This window comes from Gavia stellata, chromosome 17, assembly GCF_030936135.1.
Source record: "Gavia stellata isolate bGavSte3 chromosome 17, bGavSte3.hap2, whole genome shotgun sequence".
NCBI lineage: Eukaryota > Metazoa > Chordata > Aves > Gaviiformes > Gaviidae > Gavia > Gavia stellata.
In genome coordinates this window covers 3,870,243-3,895,621 of record NC_082610.1, presented here as the reverse complement: position 1 = coordinate 3,895,621, position 25,379 = coordinate 3,870,243, and the positions used below count along the sequence as shown (strand labels likewise).

Below are 25,379 nucleotides of genomic sequence, written 5' to 3'. Positions count from 1 at the left end.
ACTAGCTCTGTGTAACAGACTGAAACAGGATGCTGAAAATCTAGTGGTTTTATCTAACGAGGGCTTGTGCCTGTGGGAGTTTTAGAAACGTTTTGGGAGTAGTAGGAGTTGTTCCTCGCGTTGGAATGTGAGACTGGAGGAGATGCGGAAAATGGTAATGCTTAAGCTCATGTATCTGAGACGGCAATCTTTTTATAACAAGGACCATAGGTCTCTTTGTGTGTTGCAACAGTAATAAATCAAAGGCTGTACTGGAAACAATTTAGTAATGGGGTAGCTTGGGGAATCAAGCCCAGTGTTCACAGAAGGAACAAGGAAAACCCTGAACTACCTACACGTGCTGTGAAGAAAAACCCTTACATTTTTTCTGAACTTTGGGGACCTACCAAACGGTGGGATGAACTTTCCCATTCAAGACAAGTTCATCAACCTTTCACCTTGAATAAAAAATTGCCATTAAAATAAAAGGACTTAACATTTTGCCCTATTTCTTCCCTTTTGAAGGTCAGGAGTTACTTCACATCACCGTTAATCTTTGTGAGGAACGAAGCCCAGGCTGGAAGTCCTGCCTTTCCAGGGAAAGGCGGGGGGTCTCTGGGGGCTGCCAAGGGAGGGCAGGGAGGGCAGAGGGTGTTTTCCTGGGCAGCTGCCAGGGAGGGACACGGAGTGAAGAGCAGTGGAGTGAAGAGCAGCATTTCTTTGGGAGCAGGGTTCTGACGTGGCCTTTCTTGCTCTTTTGTCAACCGAATCCTTTCATCCTTGTACTTCCTTTTCCCCTTTTGCAAAAACACCCCCAAAAAGTAACCCTTGTAGGTTTAGGTACCTCACAAGAAGGTCAATAAATCTGCATTAAACGGGGAACCTACAGTTCCAGCAACTTGGGTCTCGGCCAAGCCTGAGGGGCCGGGACCCAGCACTGCTCCTCGGGCAGCAGGAGAGCGGCGGTGCCAAGCTCGGCTCCAACGCACGTTTTGTATTCGGCATCACAAAACAAAACCCTTCGCCTCCGAAAGCTTTTGAGCACTGCGCGGTTTCTAAAACCAGGCTAACTGGTGGCAAGGACAGAGACGAGCCGTGACAGGGCTGCCTGCGCGGCCGCCATTTTATGCCGAGCGCGGGAAGGGCGGGGGAACACACACACCCCCCCTCCCCCCCCGCCGTCGTCACGTAACTTCCGGGAAAGACTGCTGCCGGCGCGCGGGCGGGCGGAGGGTCGGGGTCAGCGCTTCGCCATCGCGGCGGCGCCGGGGCCGCGTAGGGCCGGGCCGGGTCTCCCCGCGTCTCCGGCCTCCCGGGAAGCCGCTCGGTGAAAACAGGAACGCAGTCCGCCCCCGAAGGGCGGGGACGGGACTCCGACAGGCTTTTCGCCTGGCCTGTGTCTCGACCCGGGCCTGGTGGCGGTTACGGTGTAGGCCACGGCACCATGGATCCGTTTTTGAGTCTGCTGCACTCTTTCTCTTTGAGCTTGTCGGACACTGAGCTTTCTTCCCTGAAGTTTCTCTGCCGGGGGAAAATTGGGAAAAGGAAGCTTGAGTGTGTCCGAAGTGGCGGGGAGCTCTTCAGCATCCTCCTCGAGCAGCAGCTGATTGCAAGCGACAAGGTGGCGTTTCTTGAAGGCATGCTTGAGAGCATTAAAAGAAAAGATCTGGTCTCACAGCTAAAGCAGTTCGTAGAGGAAGGGGAACTTCATGCTCCTGAGGACCAACCAGATGTGCATGAAAAACGTAGGTGGATTATTTTTTTAATTTCCTTTCCCCTCACCCCAAAAAGCAACCCCAGTAAATCTGTACGCATCCCCTCGCTGTGGGTATGCTTAGAGCAAACGCTGAGCACGGCTGCCCTCAGTTGCCTGCTGTAGCTGAGCTCACTGCTAAGGGTGTTTCCGCTACTGACTGCTGCACGGGACTGTGTTGTACCCTGGAGAAGTATCATGAGGGCAGCACATGCTGCAAACAGCTTTCCAGAGCGTAAATTTATTTGCTTCTTTTATCAAATGGTCACTTGGAAACCCTGCTGTGTACTTGAGATTCCGAGTATATCCAGCAGCTTTTCAGACACGGTATGACCTTCGGTGTGTGCGATGCAGAAAGAGTGGTAGCGTTTTGCTACAAAAAAAATAAAAATTGTCTCATATTTTGTAGTAAATCCATCACTAACTTGATATATTTTTGCTGTTTCAGGTCTGCAGAAGGCAGCTATTGAAGTCATATGTGAAAATGTCGGGAGAGACTGGAAAATGCTGATGCGAAAACTTGGCATTTCGGAAGTGAAAATGGACAGAATAGTGGCAGCCAATCCATTTAATTTGCAGGAACAGTTGGTGCAGTCACTTCGAGAGTGGCAGAAATGGAAGGGAAAAGATGCAAAGGTGACTGATTTAATAAGAGCTCTTCGGGGCTGTAATATGAATTTGGTGGCAGACAGAGTTGAACAGAAGCTCTCATCACTGAACACTGGAACAAGTTGAAATCAATATAAAAACACTTCCATGTCCCATAAAAGTGCCTTCTACTCTTCTGAACCAAAATCAGTATCATTGGTTCTGTTACTTATTTGCCATTAATTTATGTGCCTTGATTTGTGGTCAGATGAAGATTAATATAAAACCAAATTCCCCTCGGGTAATGCTTTGCAGCTTGATGCTTCCTTTAAGAGATTTTAACTTCTAAAAGACCTAACCTCCATTTTGTAGAAGTTCTTACACTTTTGTTCTACCACCCACCTGAAAACAAGATTTGCTTTACTGCAGGTACTTTTCAGATATATCTTCTCTGAAAATACATCCATGGGACACTTCTGAAGCAACTGCAATTTAAAATTTCACAGGGAGGTTGGATTTTTTTTTTTTTTAACTGTAGCGTGAAGGGGGAAAGGAGCTCTTAGCTGTGTTCTGGGTTTTCTTTTGAGTAGTGTGAGATAGTATCATCCATAATTTGTCGAATACATTTGCTCTTCTTAAGGATACTACGACGACTGTAACCTCAGGCCCTAGGACTGCAGTGCAAGAGGGCTAGTGACCATTGTGCTGGCTTTTTTTTGGCAGAAAATGTGCCCGGATTGAAAATGAACTAGTTGAAGTCAAATGTCTTGTTTCAAGTGCCTTCATCATCCTCAAGGAAATGTTCTTCTGAAACTATCAAAGAAATCGTGTGTGTCTCACAGATGTTTACAGCAGGCTTTTTTTACTGATGTGAATGTTTTAAGACTCTTTACTAGGAATCCCTTCATAACCTGTATCACAGAGTCTGATCGTGTCTGCTGGAAGTTGCAGCTCACCTCACAAGGAAGCTGCAGTTATCTGTGCTCTTGGTAACAAAAGTGTGTACTGTAACAAAAACCTAGAAAACAAATAGATTTCTTTTTAGTGGAAGGGTGTGAAAGCCTACTGAGAGCAAATTTATAGTACTGGCTTTCCTCTAGTGATATCCAGAGAAGATCAGCTGTCTTTCACCACAGTTTGTTCTCTTCAAAGGTCGCTCCAGATCCAATAGCTCTTCCAAGTCCTCTGCAATTTTTTAGTTCATTCCTGTTCCTTTATGTTTTTTGAAAGTGGTGGTAAGCAACTCGCAGAGGAAAGAGCATTTATGAACGAGACGAGGTTCAGTTTTCAGCTTTAATTTGGAACAGATTTCAAGAAACGGCCTTCATGCCTAACCTGAGACTGAAAAAATTGCACAAGCTTCAAGACATGCAGGGCTTTAGAGGCCTCTGGAGACTATCCCCTATGCGAGGGGGAAAAGCTCTCTGAAATCATTATTGCTTGAATGAGTAGGATTGTTTGTTGCTGCAAACATCCTTCTAACTACATAAATAGATACTTGAAGAGGAGAGGCTTCTCTTTTGCTACTGTACCTGTGTGACTTTTAGCTCCTTTCAAGTTGTTTTTACATGGTGCGATTACTGTGAAGGCTGGGTGTCAGCATATGATATACCACTACTCTGCGTAAATGTTGTGACATAGATAATTTTCCAGTTTTTGTTGCAGTTGGTGCTTCTAGTTTAGGCGATGACACTTGAATACTTGACTGTAGTTGATGGAAACTGCTGTAATGTGAATTTACGTTTTCATTAAGGTTTTTCCTTAAATGATTCTCAGAAGTATTTTTCTAATCGTAGTATATTAAAAAATAAATTAAAGCCTTTTGGGCAGGTACAGTTCTCTCAGTACTTGCTCCAATACTTGTCCGTATCAATTGTCAATTCCAGACTTCCAGTAGGAGATAGAGTGCTGCACTTCAGCTAAATGACTAGCTCAAAAGGTTTTGGTTCATAGATAGAGTCTTCATTCTACAGTATTTAAAGCAAATGATCGCTTCAGGCTTTTATCCTTCCTGCCTCTAAGCAATCTTTGTGAGCAGAGTGGAGTAGAAGTGAAGTTAGCAAGATGAGTTATGTTTGGGGTGAAACAGCTCTGCCACCGTTCCAAGTTCAGTCTGTCCAGTAACATGTTTTTCTTACTCACTTGTAATAAGTCTTCTGGTTCACAGAAGATAAATGTATCTGGACTATGAAAAGCAGTATACTGCCTACTGAATATAACCAGGATATTTTAAGAATCAGTAGAAATAACTTGTTAGTTGTAGCCAAGTGCTCATCAGCTACAAGAAATACTATGCCTCAGAAAATAAAACACTTGTTTCTTTAGGGCTTTGTACATCGTGGATGTTTTACTGTGTATGAAAGCAATGACCTAGACTGCCTCAATCTGTTCAGTACCTCAGGGCCAATTAAAAACTGTTTTTATTAGAGATTAAAAAGTTGATTATGTGAGAACAAAATCAAATGGAATAAAATGGAACAAAGGGAACAAAAACTTTTTATTGGGAGGAGGGGTAAGGGAAAAGGGTGCATTTTGTAAGGAAATGTGTTGGGATCCAGTTACCAATCTTTCATTTTCAAATCGAGCGTTTTGGACTTAAATATACATATTTTTGTAACTTGGATTAAAGTTTTATATTGTATAATTTTGTGCACATTTCATTAAAAAATACTTCCTTAAAAACAAAAGAAATTGAACTGTTTTTCATATTACGGGATTGCTGTCTATGTTGAGATCTCTAACAGGGAGAAGATAAATGTTAAGGACACTTTTAAAGCAAGGAGTGGTGCTAAACAGGCGTTATGTTACCAGTGTCCTTCTTGAAACATTAAAAAAAAAATTAAAAAGTTTCGTCACTGAATTTCTCAGAAGTGCTAAAAAGGCTATAGTTTTCCTAGCAGGAGTAGCATTTGAATGCTGTCACTCAGGGAAGCGTAAGGAAAAAAAATTCCCTGCCAGCCCTTGGGAGCCTAAAATTGAGTCGCAGTGCAGTGTGTGCATGGGAGATAGGCCTTGTTTTCCTTATCTTTCCTCTGCTAGTCCTGCTGTGGTAAGGATGTTGTATTTGTTCTATATTTAATTAAAAACATAGCTTATTCTAAAACTGTTCAGGTTTTTGTTTTTAGAGGATGTGTTCAGAAGGTAAACTGGTAGAGGCTTCGGTGTTCTGTGAAATATATACTGGCACTGAAGTGTTGGTGCATACTTAAAGCTTTGAATGCGTAAGACAAGTAACTTAATTACCCGTTTTATCACGTTCTCTATGATGCGCTGCAACAGTATCTGCCTGTGAGGAATTACTAAAACCTTTTCCTTTTGGTCTCTTGAGAGTCTTGTTCCCTTACAGCCTTGAGAAAACAACACATCAAAACATGTTGAGAGTAAAAAGTGTCATCTCGGGAGAATTCTCATTTTGGAGGATTGTTTTTCCATGTCGCTTCACAGTGCCTTTCAGTTCTTGCTTGCTGTTTCCTATAATTTTTTTAAGATATCAATTATGTATCGCATATTAAGTTGGGTTTTTTTTAATTGCAGTATTTTCATTACTGGGTTCAAAGAAGTTTTCTAGACTTTTAATTAAAAATTCCTTGTATACAAATTGGTTGTCGTGAATATTTCAAACACAATGCTGTGTTTTCCTTTTTCTTCATTCCCCAAACACAGGCAGCTGTATTTCCTCCAGCCTTTTTTCCAGTCTTAAATTTGCTACTTTCTGAAATCTAATTGCTTCATTTAATTGTCTTAACACAAAAAAGCTTAGTAATACATGGTGTATCTCCCAGCTGTCTCTGTCACTCAGTGTGTTCTTAATTCAGGCTTTTTGGTTGAGTATTTTTCAATTTAAATTTATTTCTAATTGCTGTCTTTGTTTCTTTAACAGTTATCGAAAGGTGGTTTGTGCTATTCTTCCCATTCCCTGCATGGATCACCTATGTCCTTAAAATGTGTTCTAGCATGAAAATATTTTTCTAAGTCATTTTTTTCTCTTTGATTTATTACTTCTTTCTTCTGCCAGTGTTTTTATTGCACTGGTAGACTTACACAAACTAGTTCACTGTTTCAACTCTATACCATAAAAATAGGAATTATGGGGGTGAGATGAGGGGTAAGGGAAAGAGTTTCGAGTAAAGGTTCAAGAACTTTTGCAGAATCTATCTTTGTCTTCATAAAAAAAAATTGTGGCTGAGGATTACTTAACGCTAAGAGGGTGTGTTGCAGTGGGTTCTGAGAATGGCAGCTTTCAAGAAAAGAACGCCCAAAAGGTTTACTCAGCTGCCGGGAAAGCGCAGGTTAATGCAGGCCTCTGCGTGGGAATCTGCGTGGAATAAACCTACAGGCACTCTTAATGATTAAATAGGCATAAGTTTCATCCACAGAGCTATTTCTGCTACTGCTTCATTCTCGAGAGCGTTACACATTCATTTCTTAAACCAGACTAAAAATAAAACAACACAGGTTTGTTCTTGTAAAATTTTATGCATTATATGTTATTAAAATACGTTAAGTTGGTAATACTGGTTGAGTTGAAATTCGGCAATTCCTGTGATTTGATCAGTATTGGAAGCTGAAAGCTTTTTCGTCGTTTTCCAAATACACCGTGTGTACAGTTCTTGTGTGGATGGTAACGTAGCTTTCCTTTCTTTCAGCTTGGGGTTTAGTTTGTCAAAGAAAAGCGTAATGCTGTGTTTCTGGCAGGTCACAGTTCTTAAGACAGCTTTCAAAGTAAACAGCTATTGTAGCAAAATTAAGGTTTTGGTATGTATTCGCTAAGACTCTGAAGAGATTGGTATATAAAAACAGTATCTCTGAAAGAAATTTTGAGGATTGCATCTCCAATACAATGCTGTAAGTGCCTTTGCTAACGAAAGCAGCTTAATGTCAACTTTGTATGTCTGGTGCTTCAAAAAGTTATCAAATTGGCATTTTTATTCGTAGTGTTCAAGCTTTCAGAGGAGACTCTTGTGCTGTGTGAAGTTGCACTGAGATAAAACTGGGCCATTGTCATCAGAGATGTAAAAAGCGTCCAAGCGGGATTTTCTGTGGTAGGCGTTTTATTTACAGGTGAGCCTGGTTTTATAGCACTTTCACATAAAGCAATAATCTCGCAATTAAAAATTTTTATAATGTTGTTTTCCGCTTCTTAATTCCGTTATTCCCTCTGATCCCAGCAGGACTATTAACTTCAGAAAATAATTTGCAGAATTTGATCAGTGAGCACTTCTTGTGGTGTAACTTTTAAAAGGGTTTTAACAGCTATTCTGCAAGTGTACGTACTACCTGTGGCAAAGATTTGTCCAAAGGGATATATGAAGGCTGCATTTCTGTACAAAAGTTGGTAAGTGGTTTTTGTATGCAAACCTGGTACCGGATTTTATATACAGAGAGCATATAAACCATGAAAAAGGTTTGGTATAAAAATAAAGCAACAAAACTTTTCTTGTCATTAATGTCTTGAGGTTTTGAGTATTTACAGGCTTTTCACTTTAGAGTTCTGCTCCAAACTAGCTCATCTTTTTCCCATTCTTTTTCAGAATTTGTAACACTTGTTTTTAAAAAAAAAATAAATTTTAAGGAATAGGTTCCCACATCTGTTAAATAAAAAAGAATGAAATATCTGAACAATCAAGCTAAATGCTTATCTGGTTTTTTTTTCTCCACCAGTGGTCTCCCTGCGAGGTGCTTCCTGTCCCTTCTAGGCACGTTGCCAAATTTTGGAAAAAAAAGTTGCAGAGAAAATGGGAATTAAAAGGGTGCAGCACCTGGCAGGTCTGGGCCCATGGTTTCTGGGATCCAAATTCTATATTTTTTTCTTTGTTCTGCTCAATGTGAGCAGAATTTAGTCACAGCTTCCCGGCTGTAAAGTCCCTAATGTGGGAAACCTTGGATAGCGTGAATTACCCCCAAAGCCATTATTCCCATGGCAACCGCCGTGCACGGCAGTACATGGGGCATGCGGCTGCAGCGAGCTACCTTCTGGCTATCCCAGCCAGTGAATAATGGTTGGAAGCTGTTACTAATTGTGAGATTTGCTGCAGTCTCTGGTCGGTGACCATGTCAAAAACCCAAGCTCCGAGTGCAGGAATGTCAAATGAAGTTTCTTGACTGAATTCTTGCCTTTCGGTTCCGCTGCCCCATTGGGACAGGGCACGCGAGAGAGCGCAGGGCTTGATATTAAGACATTTACTTTCAACATTTTCCTAACCACCAGTTTAGCACATGGCGCTTCCATTTCTGTATCCAGCTTTTCCATTTCTGTATCCAGCTTGAACGGTAAAATTCAAACTTGTGTGTCTAACTGCATGTTTGTGCATGAAGTAGCTAATATATATGCAGATGAATTAAAACTAATTAGAGCTAAAACCAACAAAGTGTACATTTCTAGCTAACGGCTACTTGCAGCTCTGTTATATACCACCTAAATAAGTTACTCACTGTGGACCTGCTCATACGATTTTCTGTAAATCATATTCTACTTTTTAGCATCAAAGTGCTAGTTTTTTGTAAAGAACTTCCTATCTCTGTACTGTACTGATTCTTTACATCGAAATGTCGAGTTCCACATCTGGTCTGTGAATTTTAAGGGATATTAAATGTTGTGGTGTGTCTTAAAGGACTGTGTTTATAAGACCCTTCAGTCCGTGCAGTATTTTTTCCTTTCCTTTCCTGCAATTTCATAGTTACCAGCACTCCAGCCCTGACTCACTTCAAACCTTTATTCGCAAGACCAAATGAATAAGAATTTAAACCCCTTAGTTTCATGTTAGACTAACAAAATAAAACAGTAACATGAGTAAGCACCTTAACGGGAGCAAGAGGCACGCACAAACCGTGGCCATTGATTGCAAGAGTAACTCTGTGGATGGGACCCTCATTTTTCCATCCTGCATTCGGTACACGAATAAAGTGCTGGGGAAGGAAGGTGTCCAAGCTGCTTCGATGCTTAGCCGAGATCCCAAGCAGTCCTTGAGCTCCTCAGCATATATAACTGATGCTTGTGCTCCCTACAGCCTCTGTGGGTAACTAAAAGCAGCTGGAGCGTGGCACAGGGTACTCTGATCATTATTTTCTCCCTAGGAATATCTCCTCCTCTCTACTCATGTTGCTTAAAGTGGGAATGGACGTGGGAATCCTCATCAGAGTGAGAAATCCTCAGCCCTAGAAATTCCTGATTCTCCCAGTAATCATTTCTACCAGAGAAGCTAGTGAGTCGTGTGAAAGGACCAGATCATTTTGCAGCCTGAAAGCCAAAGACAAGATTTCACCTGTCTTTACTTCTATGAATTAAGGTTCGCAGAAGTGTCTAGACCAACAGCCTCGAAGTAGATACCATTGCAAACACAGCTGGAGTACTTAACCAATTTTAATATCCATCAACACCTTTGAAAATCCTGGGTTTGCTTTCACATACCACGTAATGCCAATATTTATGCATTTCCTAGGTTAGTATTCTTACCGTTTGGTAGAGTATTATTATTAGGGATACTTGCATTTAGGTTGAAGTGAATTTTTTAAGGGTGACTGTTTAAATAATCCGTGACTCAAACAGGGTTGTGCCATGTCTTCTGCCAGAAGAGGCCTCACCAGCAAAGTCTGATGTCTGTTGCTCAGGTCTGACTTGTGGGGAGCTCAATTTGTTTTGAGAGGTCTGAGAAGTTCCCACAGGCTAATTCAGAGGAATTAGAGAAAGAATTATGGAGAAATTAGATCAGTTTCTTTTATTTAAACAGTACCTGAAGTGCCCCATAGGCTTGTCCCATTTTCTCCTTTAAAAGGTTACTTTCATCCCTTATCTCCCTCCTGCAAACTCATACCCCCACAGATCATGAAATGTTGAATAATTACAACATACAAGCCTGAGGGAGGACAAACACTGGTTTTCTTGGTGGTTTGAAGAGGACTTTGACATTTCTTGTATCACACCTAGTCATTCAGACAGCCTGTTCCAGTGGTTTTAAATGTATTCAAATAGGATACGACAACCTCAGCGAGGGAGAAATGGGCACAGATGGAATCGCCACGGTACCTGTAAGCAGGTCAGGGAATATCCTGTTTTTGAAACGTTATCGTGTTAATGTTACGGCAGCAGCTTCCTGTTTTTTCCACGCAAAGAGAAGTAACGGGGAGCTGCTGGCTGAAGAATGCTGCCAGCTTCTTTCAGTCGCGTATTTTGGTACCACAAAGGTGGCATTATTAAAGGCAGACAAAAAAGCCTCTAATTATGCAACCAAACTGAACCCTCGGAGCTGAAAAACCCTTCCTTTATTCACTTCTAAACCCTGCTAAGGACTAACTGGTGTCCGTATACGCAGGTTTTTCTGCAGCATTTTGGCTGCAAACTGAGACAGGTAAGAGCTGCTATCTCTATAAGCACTCAAAATTGGGAGTCAAGAACCTTCCCCATTGCGACTACTGGACATCCTGACCTTTCTGCAGAATGTATGATAAAACAACCCAATCCATCGCTGGATTTGATACCTAAAACTTTAAATTGTTACTGCAGATTTTAGTTGGCATAAAATTTGATGATTCTGTTTACAGCAAAAATCTGGTACCGCAGAAATTATTTTCATTCTATCACTGATACTGAATATTCCCTTTATTAGCTGAATATCCATGGACATGTAGCAGGTAAATGGTGAATACTTACGCAAGGCACATTACTGTTTGTACATCGCTTGAAGATATATTGGAATCAAACTTGGGCCATGTTATCTTGGTGAAAGAAAACTGTACAGTTTATTATAGGAGACAAGGTGTTGGACATGAAAATGACATGCTTCCCAAATCCTGATACAGTTGTGTATGTGCATATGCACATATCTCTGTGTGTGTGTATATAGCGTGTGTATACATATGCATACATACACACACCCTTAAGTAAAGTTATTTGATGTAATCTGGAAAACAAGATTTTCCTGACAGGACTATTTCTCAATACTGCTTCTCAAACTTAATGCCTGTCACTTATAAGCTGTATACTATCTCTGTAAAGAAATATATCCCTATGACAATCTCCAGGAGCAGCCCTAGTTTTGCTAGAAGCAACTTTGTTGTATTTTTGGGCCAACAGTAAGTATTAAGTACAAATTCAGGGCCAGCTGTTGCATCTTCAAGAGGCAGAGCAAAAGCGGTTTTAAGCCATTGTTTTAATCTCGCAGATTTAAATGCAAGAGCTGGCTTAATTCCTAGTATACGTTACAGCGGTCATTGGTTACTATAATTTTCAGCGTTTTCCTTCAATCTAATATTTTGGGTCAATACAAAAACTGTGATGCTGACATTAACCCTCTGTTCTCTTCCCAGTTACTTCTGCTCTTGCAGGCAGCAGCTATAGACACCAAAGAAATGATTTAACAGGCACAGTGCAGTTTAGAAACGATCTACTTGACCAAAGTGAACAGAAGAATCCTTCCTTCTCGTTCTGCATGCACTTTCATGGTGCCCCTAAATGATTACAGCAGAAGATAGGTGAGTCCCTGCCATTTCAGTCTTTGGCTTCATAGATAAAAACTACAAAGAACGAGTTTGCGCCATGTTCCTCGATGGCTTTTGTGGCAAGGGCAACTGTTCACTAGGCTGAAACTGCCAAATTAATCTCACCTTGGCTAGACTTAATATTTCACATTCGTACATGAAGAAATGTTAATGATTCCTGGAAGTTTTAGGCATTGGCATTTAAAATTGTTTAAGGGACAATGGGAAGTTATACATTTATTTGGATTTGCAAGAGGATCTGACCTGTATTTGGAGGACTGATTGATTGATTGTACGTCACACGAAAGGAAAAAGTGACCAATATTCCTCTAGGTCTTTGCGCAAACGCTTAAGTGTTTTGTGGCAGCTTGACTTACAGGCCTAAGCTAGAACCTGTTCGTGAGTCAATATTTATGTTGACTTTTAAACGTGAATTACAATGCAAACAGATGGTAGGGTCAAAGGGTTTTTAATATGAACTGTGTTCAGGAGAACACGGAATTTAGCTTTGAAATAAATCATTTGCCCTGCTTATTATGGAACAGATGAACAATGTAAGGTCTGCTGGTTTTTCTATTATGAGTTATTCCCCTTCATATCTTACACGTGGCTTTCAGCCATTTCCTAAATGGTTTTTTGCTATTCTCACTTCATTTAAGGATTAACTTAAGACAACAACAAGGCTTTTACAGCTTTTGTCCACCTTCCTAGAAGTAACGATTTCTTAACCAAGAGCAGGGAGAGGACAACCTTTCAGATCTTTTTCTCTTGTTTTTTTCTCTTGCAAGCTACACGTCATGTAATCTTACTTTCAGCAGCTAGATTGTAAATGTGTTTTTTATTTAGTAACTGCCAGCATTAATTAATTGTAATTTGACAAAAGCTATGTAAATACCTCCATATAAAGGAACAAGGCATTCAGGGCAAACGAAAAAAGGCAAAAAGAAAACTCGAGTGACTAAGAGCATTATCTGGCACAACACAGGGACAAATCTTTTGTTGGTAGCTAAGATGAGTCAAAAGACTACACGTGAAGACCTTGGTGGCAGCTGAGGACACGCTAGATCAAACCTCAGATGAAGATAAACACCCTCCTGTAAGATGCCTGAACTCAGAGGAGTGACCCACAGGGACCCGTCAAGAAGCACAACGTGCTTTATGTAAAGTCTGACTCCAGTTAGAGCAGGCAATACAAACTGCGGTGTTCGTGCTCATAAGTGTCTGTATGGGGGGGGTGTGGTGGGAGCCCATTTTCACTGTATCCCTGCTACCGCCGCTGCCGTCTCCGCAGGATGCCGCTCTGCCGTGAGTTTCGGTACCACCACTGTAGTGTGGGTACCGCTCTGCACACCAAGCCAAGACTTGGCACTTGTGTCTTTGGTACAGACAGAAAGCCATATTATGCCAATATCAAACAGGAGGTTAATATAATTAATTATGGCAGCATTAGCTCCAGTTTCCAATGCAAGTACTACTCGGTAGTAGCTATTTGAAGCTGCATATGTCTTGCGCTGTTCTTAACAGGTATCTTTTTTCTAGACGAGATGCAGAAGTTTCCCTGGAACACGTTTGCAGGGGGAATAAGCTAAAAACTTGAGTAAACTAATTATTTTTCAGAAATATTCCTGGCTAATAATGGAAGCCTAATTGGCCACTTCAATTGAGTTTCAGTTGTGTAATTCAGAAATTGCTATCAAAGTCACGAGAATTAGGTATTCTCTCTGGAAGACATGAGTATTGTACATGACGATTAATAATGTTGATGGCGGAGATTTTACTGTAGTTTAGAGGAGAATTACTGGTATTTAGACTCTCTGACTATACATACTGATTGCACTGCATCCCCTAAACTTGTAATTCCAAGGGCTGCAGAAGACATTCCTCAGTTTTTAAATCCGTGCTCCCTGACCCTAAGTTGTACAGAGAATACTCCTGTGTAGGGGGAAGGTAAATTTGGCCAGACTAGTAACAGACACACTGCCAACGGCAAGCCAAGAAGGGACGTGAGGCCTCATTATGTTTTTATTCTTGATAAAAAAGATGTCTCGACAAGGACTTAGGCATCCTTAACACATACATCTCAATGCCAGGATATCTTAGCAGCACTAAAATAATAATTTCAGACAGGAACCCTGAAACTGCCTTTCTTCAAGAGAAATGTGAATCCAGCGGTAGGGATAACCCGTGCAAGCAGGGCAGTGCAGAGGCAGCTACCGCTCCTGTTGACATAACAGAGGATGCTGCTGGCGTCCTGCCTTCTCCGTGAGGCACTGAAGGTTCTCCTCCCCGCTGCACATCTCGCCCAGGTCTATGGATTTGGGTCTACGCTCTGGGTCTGGGGATTTGCAGGGGAATTTTGCTCAAAGTTGTGGCATTTCTTCAAAGGCTAAGGATGAGACCACTTGCAGCTCTCTTGACTGATATGTTGGCAGGCATGTGCTATCCTTCACGTATTTGTTAGTTAAACGTCAGACTAGCGTACACTGTATGGTGCAGGCATACCGCTGAAGGGTAAGGACAGACCAACACAGAAGCAAGCAGGGAAGGAATTTACTTAAAAAGACGCTATGATAATTTTGCAGAAGAGGAGAAGCACCACTTACTGATATTTCCATTATTTTTCTTAATACTTGTTTCAAGTTGACTTGAATACTGTTCCCAAAGGTCTTGGGTTTTTCCTCTGGCAAAAGTAGAGCTGCTTTTTCTAAAGTATGGTCTGTTTTCCCTGAAGGTTCTCTTCTGCCTGATTGCTTTTAAATGTCACTCTGCTGCTTAAGGCTACTAGTAGGTGGTCCAAGCTGAATGTTTACTATTATATGGCTTATACCTATACTTATTTTCTATGTCAGATCCTGACCTAGTAACCTTCTTCTTCTCAAAATGCCGAAGGTGAAATTTAGTTTTAAATGACCTGGTTGCCCAGGCAGAATTGCTATTAACCGGAGCAGGAAAATAATATTGGGAAATGAACTTTCTTTGATAGCAGTTTGATCCACCATATCTATGGGCAGACAATTTCATCTGAGCCTTAGGATCACCTTGAAACTGGGCATGTTTTTTTGGTAAAACACATTGCCACCATTGCAAGTTTCCACGGTTTTTAGAATTTGTATCTGTTGCAGGTTTTTTTATGACTTCATTTTGAAGCCATGTTGTTTTTTAGTCACCATCTCAGCCAAGTCATTTTAGCAAATTAATATTTTTAGTAAATACTGTGAAGACAGTGGGGAGTTCTAAAATGGTGAAAATAAACATGTAACTCGTGAACATAAACCAGTGATTCACTGAAGGTGTTATTTACATTTTCATTTGCCTATAAGCTGAAGCTGGTTGCACAGAAAAATCATTTTGCCTTGTTTACACACATATGATTTGGGACTAATACCTTACCAACGTGATTATCTTCACCTACACAGGTTAATATTTCAATTCAGCATGCACCTGAATAATGAAGATAGTGACTGCTGCGTACAACTTCATGCAGGCAACGTGCATGTAATTAAAGGTATGTTATCACTTGAAATCTAGTCAGTTAAGGATTAAAAATAGACTTAAGCGCTATATGAGATCTCTTTATTTTTTAAATGCTTTTATCTACTTTACTACAGTATGAAGGACTAATAATAGACGATCCTGAGTACATAGAAATCATGGTCCAGTTTGCTTAGTGCCTACTTCAAAGCCACTTGAAACAGTAGGAGCCTTTGCATAGCAGACAAAGTGAAAAGAAACTATTTTTTTCCTTTGAATGCTGATTTACAGGAACCGAAGTGTTACTTCACATGCAAATCCTTTTTACTCTAGTCAGACTATTTGTAAATATCATTGCATGTATTATTAAAATAATACAATCTTTTTTTTTTTTTTTTCCCTGTTAACAAGTCTCAAAACATTCTAAAAGCTGAAGCCTCAACTTTGAAATGATCTGCATGGAAGCCAACTCCCGTTCTCCCTTGGGGTCTTGCAAAATAAATAGGTGAGAGGCTCAATGTCTATAGAGCTCACTCTGGGATCAATGCATGCGTATACAAGGTGGTTTGGAATAAAAATAACATAATTCTTTTTTCTTGGTAATTGATTTTTTACATATCTTGAGAGATTGCCATGGCTCTGAAGCTCTAGGCTCTAGTCTTGCAAATACAGTAATTTAATTCCAGATCAGTTAAAACCAGACAGACAAACCTTGGGCTGCTAAATCCAAAGCAACGAAGCTGATAACAGCACTGCTTATTTCTAGGGACATTCATGTTCATTTTACTTGCCTTCCTACAAACAAGCTGTGCTGTTTCTCGCACGTATCCAGCATCCCAGCCCGGATTCATCTCCCACTGGTTTAGACACCTAGCTGCGGCTCCCATGGCAGGAGTCTGGCCGCCCTAGGCTCCCTCTGTAGTCAATGAGAAGAGACAAGCATCTTGAGCGGGTGATTCATGGACCACACCAAAGACCTGAATCACTCGCATGGAGTGGCTCTCTTGCTCCACTGATTACAGAGGCAAGCGAGGGTAAATGGGTTCATGATGTAGGTGGTCAGCCAGGTGGAATGTATCCAAACCTGTTCTAGTTAGTCAGGAGCTGCATTACCACAGCTGGTTCTGAATTCTTGACTCCAGACAGTTTCTTCTTCCAGTATTGTTCACAACTATGTCACATGAATCTGGCCTTTCCTAAAAGTATTCTTTTTTTAAAAAATTCATAGCTAAATAATGAGCAACCCTATTGCCCTGAACTTATAACTGAATGCACTTTTAGCTAGATATCTTTCATTACAATTAAAAAAAACCTATTTGAAGATGTGCTGAAATCAGTACATTCACGTAGTGTAGACTATGTTTGCATTAGATATTAGGGGTATATTTCACTCCAGAGTGAAATAAATGATACTTTGCTTTAGAAATTCTTTCTAGCTCAAGGGAATTTCTGCCACTGTAAATCCATACAAAAAAGACAACAGCTGCAATAATTCTGAACTGCAAATTGCACAACTGAAGCTGAAACTAAGCTGAAAACCTTTTCAAGTTCAGTGGGTTTGTGTTTGAGTGGGCATATGTGGTTTTGGTTGCAGGAATAGCAGCTAAATTTGGAAAATATTTATGGTCTTGACATAGGTATGATTCCCATTAAAATAAATAGTGTAAGTTCATCTGGTCTCTTAAGAGGTTTCTGCATGTCTCCACTTTCCTGTGTGTTTTGTGGAGACTTTTCTTCCTATCAGAGGCACTAAGTCCAAATCAAAACCCTCTGAAATTTCAGAGCAGCCAATTCTGATTTGATTTACACTGCCTAAATCCCATGTAGATCCATGCAGACCCATATTATATAAATAAAATGTCAAGGTAAAGAAGAACTGTGTCAACACATGGTTTCTAGAAGTCATGGCTTCTGTTGCCGAAGGGCCGACACATTTACTAGGGCACTTATCTTTATACATGGCATAACCATTAATTACCTCCGTCCTCTTCTCTATAGGCCACCTTCCAGCCTCTTCCCCTCTTGTTCCTTCTCCCTCAGGCAAAGAGTCTCTTCTGTCTAGCATCCGCTGGAGATGTTTGTTACGGTAACAGAAGAGTTCAGGTCACATCTATCTACTGACAAAAGAATAATCAGCGCTGTTGGCAAAAATCCTGTTCTTTCATCTATTCATTTCTGTATGAAATGCCTGAAATGTGTTCAAAATGCATTTTGCTGGTAAGACATTAAGTCATCTACTATAAAGGACAAGGAGTAAATAAGGTACTGTCGGCTCGACTCAGAAGGAAAAAAAAATGCGTAGGCGATCTTGGACTATTTTCAGCAGAGGTTTTGTGCTAGCGTAGGGTGGCTTTGAGGCTCACAAAGGAAATTTCAGTACAAATGAAGCATGAAGCACTCTGTGGGCAGAGAAAGCAGCGGATGCAAGCCCGTGCTGCTGGGAAGCCAACGGAGGAGCGCTTTGCTCCTTCGCCTTCTGGTGAAGCAGGTGTTTGTCCTCAGAGCCGCGCTGCCGGCAGGGAAGGCAGCTCGGCACGGCCGGACCCCGACACCTCGCCGTGCAAAACTCGCTGGCAGGAAGAGGTTGCTGTTTTGCTGAGCTTGGATAAACATTAGGATCTAATTTATCATGTGACAGGAAAGGAAAGCTTTTATTTTTCCCTCTCCCCCTCCTCCCTGTTTTTAACAGCTTTTGTTTGAATTTCGTCACGTGGTTTTGAGGTGCAAAGAGATATTTACCCTGGGTCTCTGAACTGATTACTTTGCTGTCAGCTGATTTATAGTATGGCTCTTTCTGGACATGTCTGCAAGTGTTACGTCTCACTAAATGACATGGACAGGGAGCCAGAACTCTCGATGAACTTATAAAAGAGATATCATACTCATTTAGTTAAAAAGATCTGAGCTGCTAGTGCTCTTGATGTTGTACGGTGTATACCTTGGGTTACATGCCCAGGAGGAAGAAAAAAAGGAAACCTTTTTTCTTGTACTACAAAGTAAATCGGAATGCTGAGAAATATTTTGGTATTTTGCAGTAAATACCTGAGAGTTCTTCTGACATTATTATTTCATGTGTATGATGTGCAACACAGAGCATTATGCAAAGATCTGATTATTCAGTCGTGTTTGCGGCATTTGAAGCCCTGACCATACGCTGATCCGCTCTGGGCTACGGTGGACTGCACACAGGAATAGAAATAGGGCTTCAAAATCAGGCCTTTCAGATATTTTTGAGGCACCTCAGAAATTCTGTTCTATCCACGGTCTGGGCTGTGAGCATAGCGTTCACAAAGCAAGGTGCTTAACGAAGGTATTTGCAGTATGTCATGTGGGAGGCATATTCCTTAACTAGGATATTCCGGATTCAAGTTCCCTCCTGGACTAAGCCATCCTTTTGGGCATGAATAAATACCTAGCTCTTCATAAATGAGGAGATAGTGCCTCCCTTTTATATAGCAGACATTTATATGCCATGGGAACTCTGTTCCCACCCGAGGCTGATACCCATTTCTCAAGAAAGTGCCTAACTACTGACATTTCCATCTCTCCTCTGAAACTTGTGTAAAGAGTGATACGGGATTTGAAGGTGACAAAGATAAAGGTGACAAATCCTTGAGGCTGAGGAGGGTCTACAGCTAAAACCACCTGCCTCTCAGATGGGAAGTCCAACCACAGATGAGAGGAGCTGAGAAAGCTGAATGCGAGAGTGTCTGTGCCTTGTTAACAAACTGGTTGAAGTGAAGATTTATACATGGCATTAATTAACATTTATTCCTCATTTCAGAATTGCGTGGTAGGTTCTTTACTTTCATAATGAAGCGTGATTATAGTTGGTAGTTGGTACAACTGTTTATTTTCTGTTTTAACCATTTAAGGATAACCCAAAACTTAGTTTTCAAAAGAAAAAACAACCACATTCCAAGTCATCCTAAACTGAGAGGAAATGTAATGACATTTTAGGATCTAGATGAATACTGAGGTTCACTTAGAAATTTATTCTACATAACCCGGCTCTGAGATCAGTTTATCTGGCTGGATGTATTGCAGCGTCCAATTTCATAGAGATTTTCATATTAATGGTGTTTAGTCTTTTGCCCTTACATTCACAAAGTCTCAGTTTGACTCATATGTTAAACGCAAATCAAATCAGGCCAGATTCTTTCTACTAATATTATTAGTTTTCATTTTTTATGTGTGATGGGTTGAAGTGAAATTGTGTTTGTTCATGCAGCTGTAAATTCCACTTTATTTTTCAGCCTCGTTTTGGTTTTGCTTGAACACGTTATTTTGAAGTGGTGCCTTGACAACTCCTTAGACTGAAGTCCCCTTCATCCACAGAAGCGGTACAGCAAAAGTAATCAAGATGAAAGGTGAGGATTTTGCCTTTCCTGGCATGTGCTGTCCACCTGAATTCCGACCTGGAAAGAGTTCCTCGACTTGCAACATTGGTTAGGCAGAGTCAGGTCAAACAGTCTCAACCCATTTGAACCCTGACTCCCAAAGGATGAGGACAAAATAATGAGCGCTGTCCTATCAGTAAAGGTATCTCGTGACTCCGTTGCCCTCAGCACCACAGCTGCCGCACCTGAGAAATATACTCACAGGGAACAAAAATTCAGACCTCACCTTAGGAAGGGGCAAGGCACAACCTATAAGGTCTGCAGTGAAGACTCGGCGCTCGGCAGTGACCCTGCCACAGGGAAAACCTCGGCGTTGGGAACCAATTGCCTACACTGGCTCTCGTATTCAAATCTCTGCTGCTATGCTGGAACTGTTCATTGCTTGTCAACTAGTGGCAACAAGATAAATCCCTTAAATTCTTGAAAATATTTTGAGATGTGTAGTTTTTTTTAATTTTTCAGTTTCTTTTCCAAAAGTAGTTACGGTCCCAATCCTACATATTGTTCCCTTCTGAATAAAATTCTGAATTCTGAACTAAATTTCTGAATTCATTGAAGCAACTGCAGTGTGGAAACTTTGGCTGGGATGAAATTCCATGCTCTTTGTTGTCAGTGGAAAAATTTTGCTTTTCTGGTAATAAAGAAGCCTAAGGAATACCTGATTGTAACCAATTACATCTGTAACCAGATGGTAGCTTATTTTAGCATACTTTAATTGTTATGCCTGCACATTTTCTTTCAAATTTCACCATGCAGTAGTTCAGGCACCATAGTGCAGCTGCAGGGGTCCATAGCTAGTAATATTTGGAGAATGGTAGAAAAATGAGCATTTCTTCATATACTTTTACCAGTTTGTTTACAAAATATGATTTTCCTCCTCTCAGAATTAACATGTAATACCCTTCTTTGCTTCAATTTTTTTTTTTTTTTCTGCAAGTGTAAGCATGAAATCTAGAAACTGTATAAACTGGACCTAGAGTAGATCAGTGGATGTCATGTCCGAAATGGCTCTTCTGCCACTACAGGTGGAAAGACTATTTTGTCTGCAGGGCATTATTTGAAGAGCTGGTGCCTAGACTATTATTCATAAGTGATTTCACAATGAAAGCAGTAATATTCAATATTGAGGGCTTTCTGCTAAAAATTAAGCAGGCTGTTGCTTTGGTATTAGACTTGCAGTATAAGTGACAAAGTGAAGACAGCTGAGGGAAAAAAACTTTTCCAAAAAGTTGTTATAATTTTTTTTAAAATAATGAGCAAGAGGAATTTCTTTTATTTTTTGGAATGCTTTTCAGTTTTTAAAGTCTCACTTTACTAGACTGGTATCAATTTGACTTATTTATATTTTTGTATTACCCTCCTGACTATTGCATTACAGAGGAAGGAGAGAATTAATCGGAAATCCTAGGCTGTGACAGGTAAGGAAGTACCATCTCTCCTCCTCTGCTAATACATTTTCATCCTATGTATTTGTGACCATGCTTAGAAAACTGGGTTTGTTTTTCACTTGCACATGAAGAGTTTAAGTATTTCTACTAGTGGTTTGCTTAACTTTTCAACAAGCAGGTCAAGCTGGCAGGGTATTTGCGTTTTCTTTAAAGAACCAGACAAAATCAGCACCTGTGGTGTATAAGGCATACAGTCGTGGATGAATTGCATGCGAGTTACAGGAGACAATTTTGTTGATGCAGGTAAAGACAAAGAGAATTCTGGGCAATAAAACAAGCATTTATCTGTAGAAATGTGTTTAGAAATAAAGAGCTAATTATGTTCAAGGTAATCTTCAGGACCTATTTTTAAGCATTAAGTAACTACCTTCGTTTGACCCCCAGAAATATGTTGCTATGCTTCATAAGCATGGCCCAGATTTTGCTGATAGTCCTACATTAATGTGAATTATGTGAAAGAAACCCTCAGTGTGGGTTAAACCCTCAGTAGCAGGTTGAAGGAGAGGGCCAAGTGAATGATGCTGTCCTTCCTTCCCTCCCATGATAATTTTAAGTAGTTTATGTTAAAATCAAAGCTTACAGGTTTCAAAATGTATCAATATAAATCTATCAAAGCTTGTAAATAATAGCATTGACCTATACTGAGACTATTTGACAGCACAGGTTAATTCATAACGTTGGGAAGTTTCCTCAGGAAGAGCACAATTGATTTTGGAATTTTTTTTGCTACTCTTTCTATATTGAAAGGTCAGATATCAGTATTTATACAATTACACTTCAATGGTGTATTACTCAGCGTTAAACCTGTGCTAACCAGTATTTGGCAGGACCTGTGATTTGAACCTGCTTCATAATATTTGGCTTTTTCTTTGACGTTCCAGGTCCCCAAGTCATGTGATTATATTAGAAACTTCAGGAGGAAAAAAAATAATAATCTAGACTTCATGGCTGTAGAGGAAAAGCTTAAAAATGTGACCTGAATTCACTCTAAAGGCTGAAATACCAAAGGGAAAGAGCACAATGTAGTAAATGTGTAATTGTAAAGATTTTTGTATTGGGGGAAGCAAGAGTGACTCATTAATGATCCTTTCTATCTAGTGCTAGGTGTCAATATGTTGTGTTTACAAATTCAGTGTCATGTAATCCAGTCACAAAACTACACAACCTTTGGTGTGGGGACTGCTGCTTTTTGGCATGACGTGTTTCTGCCTGCGTCACTGGCCCGTGATGCTTTTCAGAGCTTTCCACTATAAAAGCAAGAATAGGGTCCAAAACGCAAATACTTTATTCATCGTAGTAACACAAACGGAAGAGAGAAAAGAGGTTTTTCCTAAGCTTTGCCTACAAACTCCAACCTTACTCAGGTGCATGGAAAAAGTTTTAGAAACGCAATCATCCGGGAACAGAGTAAAAGCTATATAAACGCAAGTGGAAAATGTTTATATGCTGTTTTGGAAACAGCTTACACAGGAAAAGAAGAGAGAGTTGTCAGTGTAGCCAAAGCCCGTTTCCTGTGGGGAATAAGGTACGGCAACGAAGTCACCCCTCACTGGAGCTGTGCTGAGGACGCGGTGGCACCGCTGCCTCACAGGGCGAGGCGGGAGAAGCCTTCATCGCCGACGCCAAGCCTTCAGACAGCGCACAGGCCTCCCGTGAATTATGGCGGCAGACGGCTCATTACACCGCTTCAACTGTTGTTCTCTGCGTCCTGCGGACCCACACGGGCGTTGGCTCCTTCGGCCGCTTTACTCACCACGGAGCCATTAGTTACACCGTTTAATTAGTTAAAACCATCACCTCAGAGCTTTGCCAGCCCAATGCACGGCTTACCGCCACCTGCCCCAAATATTTTTGAATGTACGCTGCCAGGGCGCAGGTGGAGGGCTGAGGCGGTGGGCTGAGGCGGTGGGAGCAGGTCAAGGACGAGAGGGCAGGCCGAGGCGATGGGAGCGGGCCGAGGCGATGGGAGCGGGGCAGGGCCCAGCTCCTGCTCAGCAGGCGATGCCCGCAGCAGGCAGGGCGCTGTTGGAGGAGCGGGCAGACCCGCCTGGCAGGGCCATGCCGTGACACGCCGGCCCCGGGAAGGACTGCGATTGCGGGGCGACTCTGGCGCACGCAGCGGCGATGGCTCTGGTCCTGCCCTGTTGCTCAGCCCTCAGCGAGCACGCCTCCTACCCCGGGGCTCTGCTCCAGAGACGTGGCAGCCCTCCTTTCGGGCGGGCACCCGTGGGCGGCGGGAGTATCGCTTGTAGGGGAAGGGGAAGGGCGCTCACTGGGGCTGCAGCTCGGCCTCCGCGCAGGAGCGGGTCTCGAACCGGCAGCGCGGCGCTGGGGAAGGAGGGCAGGAGGGCCCGAGCCTCCCGCGCGGTGCATTGTGGGCCCCGCACTGATTTATGCAGGAGCCGCAGAGGGCGCCGGGAGAAGCGGGAGGCGGCGGCGCTCGGTGCTCGGTGCTGGCGCGGCGGGCGGCAGGCAGGTCGGCGGCGATCGGGGCTCTCCGGGCGCGCAGGGCCTTTGCCGCCCCCCGAGGCCGCGGCGGCACCGCCGGGCCCAGGCCGCCGCCGCCGCCGCGGGACGCAGCGACACCTACCCGGCCTCAGCCGGCCCCTCGCCGGCCACCACGGACGTGGAGGCGGCGGCGGGCGGAGCCGGGCCCGGCGCGGAGGGACGCGAGTCCTCCCGCCGCGGGGGAGCCTGCCCCGGCGCTCGGTAGGGGCCGGAGGGAGGGCTCGCTCGGCCCTCGCGGCGCCGGGGCCTCCGCGGCCGGGCTCGCTCCTCAGGGGCTGCGCTGAGCCCGAGCCGGCTGCGTGCGGGCTGCCGCGGCTGCGGGGCCGCGCTCCCGGCGCCGCTGGGGCCTCCGGCGGGGAGGGAGGGAGGCCCGGCCCGGCCCGGCGCTCCCCGTGAGGGGCGGCGGGGAGCAGAAAAGCCCCATCTCCTCAGCCAGCATCTTTGTTTGTCGGGCCCTGCCGCGGGGAAGAGGAGCGGCGAGACCCGGGCGGCGAGCTGCCGGTGTCCCCGTCTCTCTTCGGGGCCTTCCTCCCCCGCCTCTGCTTCCCGGGCGCTGCCTCCATTCTCGGCGGGTTTCTTTCACCCCTCTCGGCTGCATATCTCGATTCCGGAGCATCGTCGGTGGGACCGGCCGGGGCGAGAGCGGGTGGAGGACTAACGCGGAGGAGACAACAGGTCTCCCTTCTCCTCGCCTTCCAAAGCGATACCAGCGCCTTGCTCTTGGGATTATAAATGTTTGAACTAAGACCCAGGAAACTGGAAGGAGAGCCTCCCGTTGGAATTAATAGAGGAGAAAAGAAGGGAGGCTTTTCCAAATCCTTTACGAGAAAGCTCGTGCCGCTTTCCCATGCTGTCCATACTCTCTTTAATAACGCGATTGTGACCTGAGTGGAATTTATGAGCGATGAACTATTGAAGCTTGCTGCACCACTGCATCAGACTACGTTGGTGGTTTTTTTTATTTTTTTCCTCAGCACATGATTCCCCCATCCCAGCTGTTGCAGAACCTGTGGGCCAGTAATAGAGGGATGGGAAGCTGAGACAGTTTATTTTTACATTCTTCTTTTCTGGGGACTTGGCTAGTTAGCTGAAGCTGCTGCTGCTTTTTACTGGATCTGCTCTTTTCTCGGCAGGTTTATTTGTTTTCATGTGCACGGCGTGTTTCAATTAAATAGACATTGGACTAGAGCTGAATGGATGCTTTGCAATCCGAAAGGTTTTTGGGGGTGACAAAAAACTACTAAAAACAGAGAAGAACTGGTACTGCAGGAAACCTGGGGCCTGTTTTCCAAGCCTTTTTATTTTATTGAGCAAGGTAAATAATGTAGTGATGTTGAAAATATAGGGCTTATGGTAATCATGCATGAAAATGTTATAAAGCACTTCAGGCTACTCTAAGTCTTTCAAGGGATTGAGAGGTCCCATTGTAAGGCTCAGAATAAGTTTAATTGTTCTTTAAAATGTTCAGGTATGAATGTGAAATTTAAGGCTGAGAACAAACTTCATGTGGTACCTGAGAGGGTGAGAGAACTATTTTTCTTGGTTTGCCTCAGGTTCTTGTAGGTTTGTGATATTGAGAGAGGCTGTCTGAAGAACTTTAGAAGTCTTAGTGGTTCAGTGAGAGTGTGCAGTAATTATATTAGTGGTTTTTCCCCGTGCCTTTTAAAAAACTTGATGCCTTCGTCTCTTGTAAGGATCTGTTAGGGTCTCCTTAAAAGTCCTTCCAATTTAGCAGCAGTACAGTACTTCCATTTGCAT

General features: G+C 42.7%; 2 protein-coding genes across 2 annotated transcripts in view; both read left to right on the top strand.

Annotated features, from left to right (window-relative positions):
* Positions 1-1,282: 1,282 nt before the first annotated feature.
* On the top strand, positions 1,283-2,850 carry FADD (Fas associated via death domain). The gene is made up of 2 exons (XM_009819809.2): positions 1,283-1,724; positions 2,181-2,850. The coding sequence occupies exons 1-2, from the start codon at positions 1,424-1,426 to the stop codon at positions 2,465-2,467; spliced, it is 588 nt and encodes a 195-aa protein (XP_009818111.2). The 5' UTR covers positions 1,283-1,423; the 3' UTR covers positions 2,468-2,850.
* A 21,982-nt stretch (positions 2,851-24,832) lies between these two features.
* The window catches only part of PPFIA1 (PTPRF interacting protein alpha 1), a 55,760-nt gene continuing 55,213 nt past the window's right edge, over positions 24,833-25,379 (top strand). Inside the window, exon 1 of the mRNA XM_059826015.1 lies at positions 24,833-24,936. The gene's annotated coding sequence lies outside the window, so the exon portion shown is untranslated. The remainder of the gene's footprint in view (positions 24,937-25,379) is intronic.

Excerpts from the sequence above, each read along its gene's own strand:
- FADD (XM_009819809.2), top strand. The coding sequence starts at position 1,424 with ATGGATCCGTTTTTGAGTCTGCTGCACTCTTTCTCTTTGAGCTTGTCG. Across the intron at positions 1,725-2,180 it reads ACCAGATGTGCATGAAAAAC|GTCTGCAGAAGGCAGCTATT; the intron begins GTAGGTGGATTA and ends TTGCTGTTTCAG.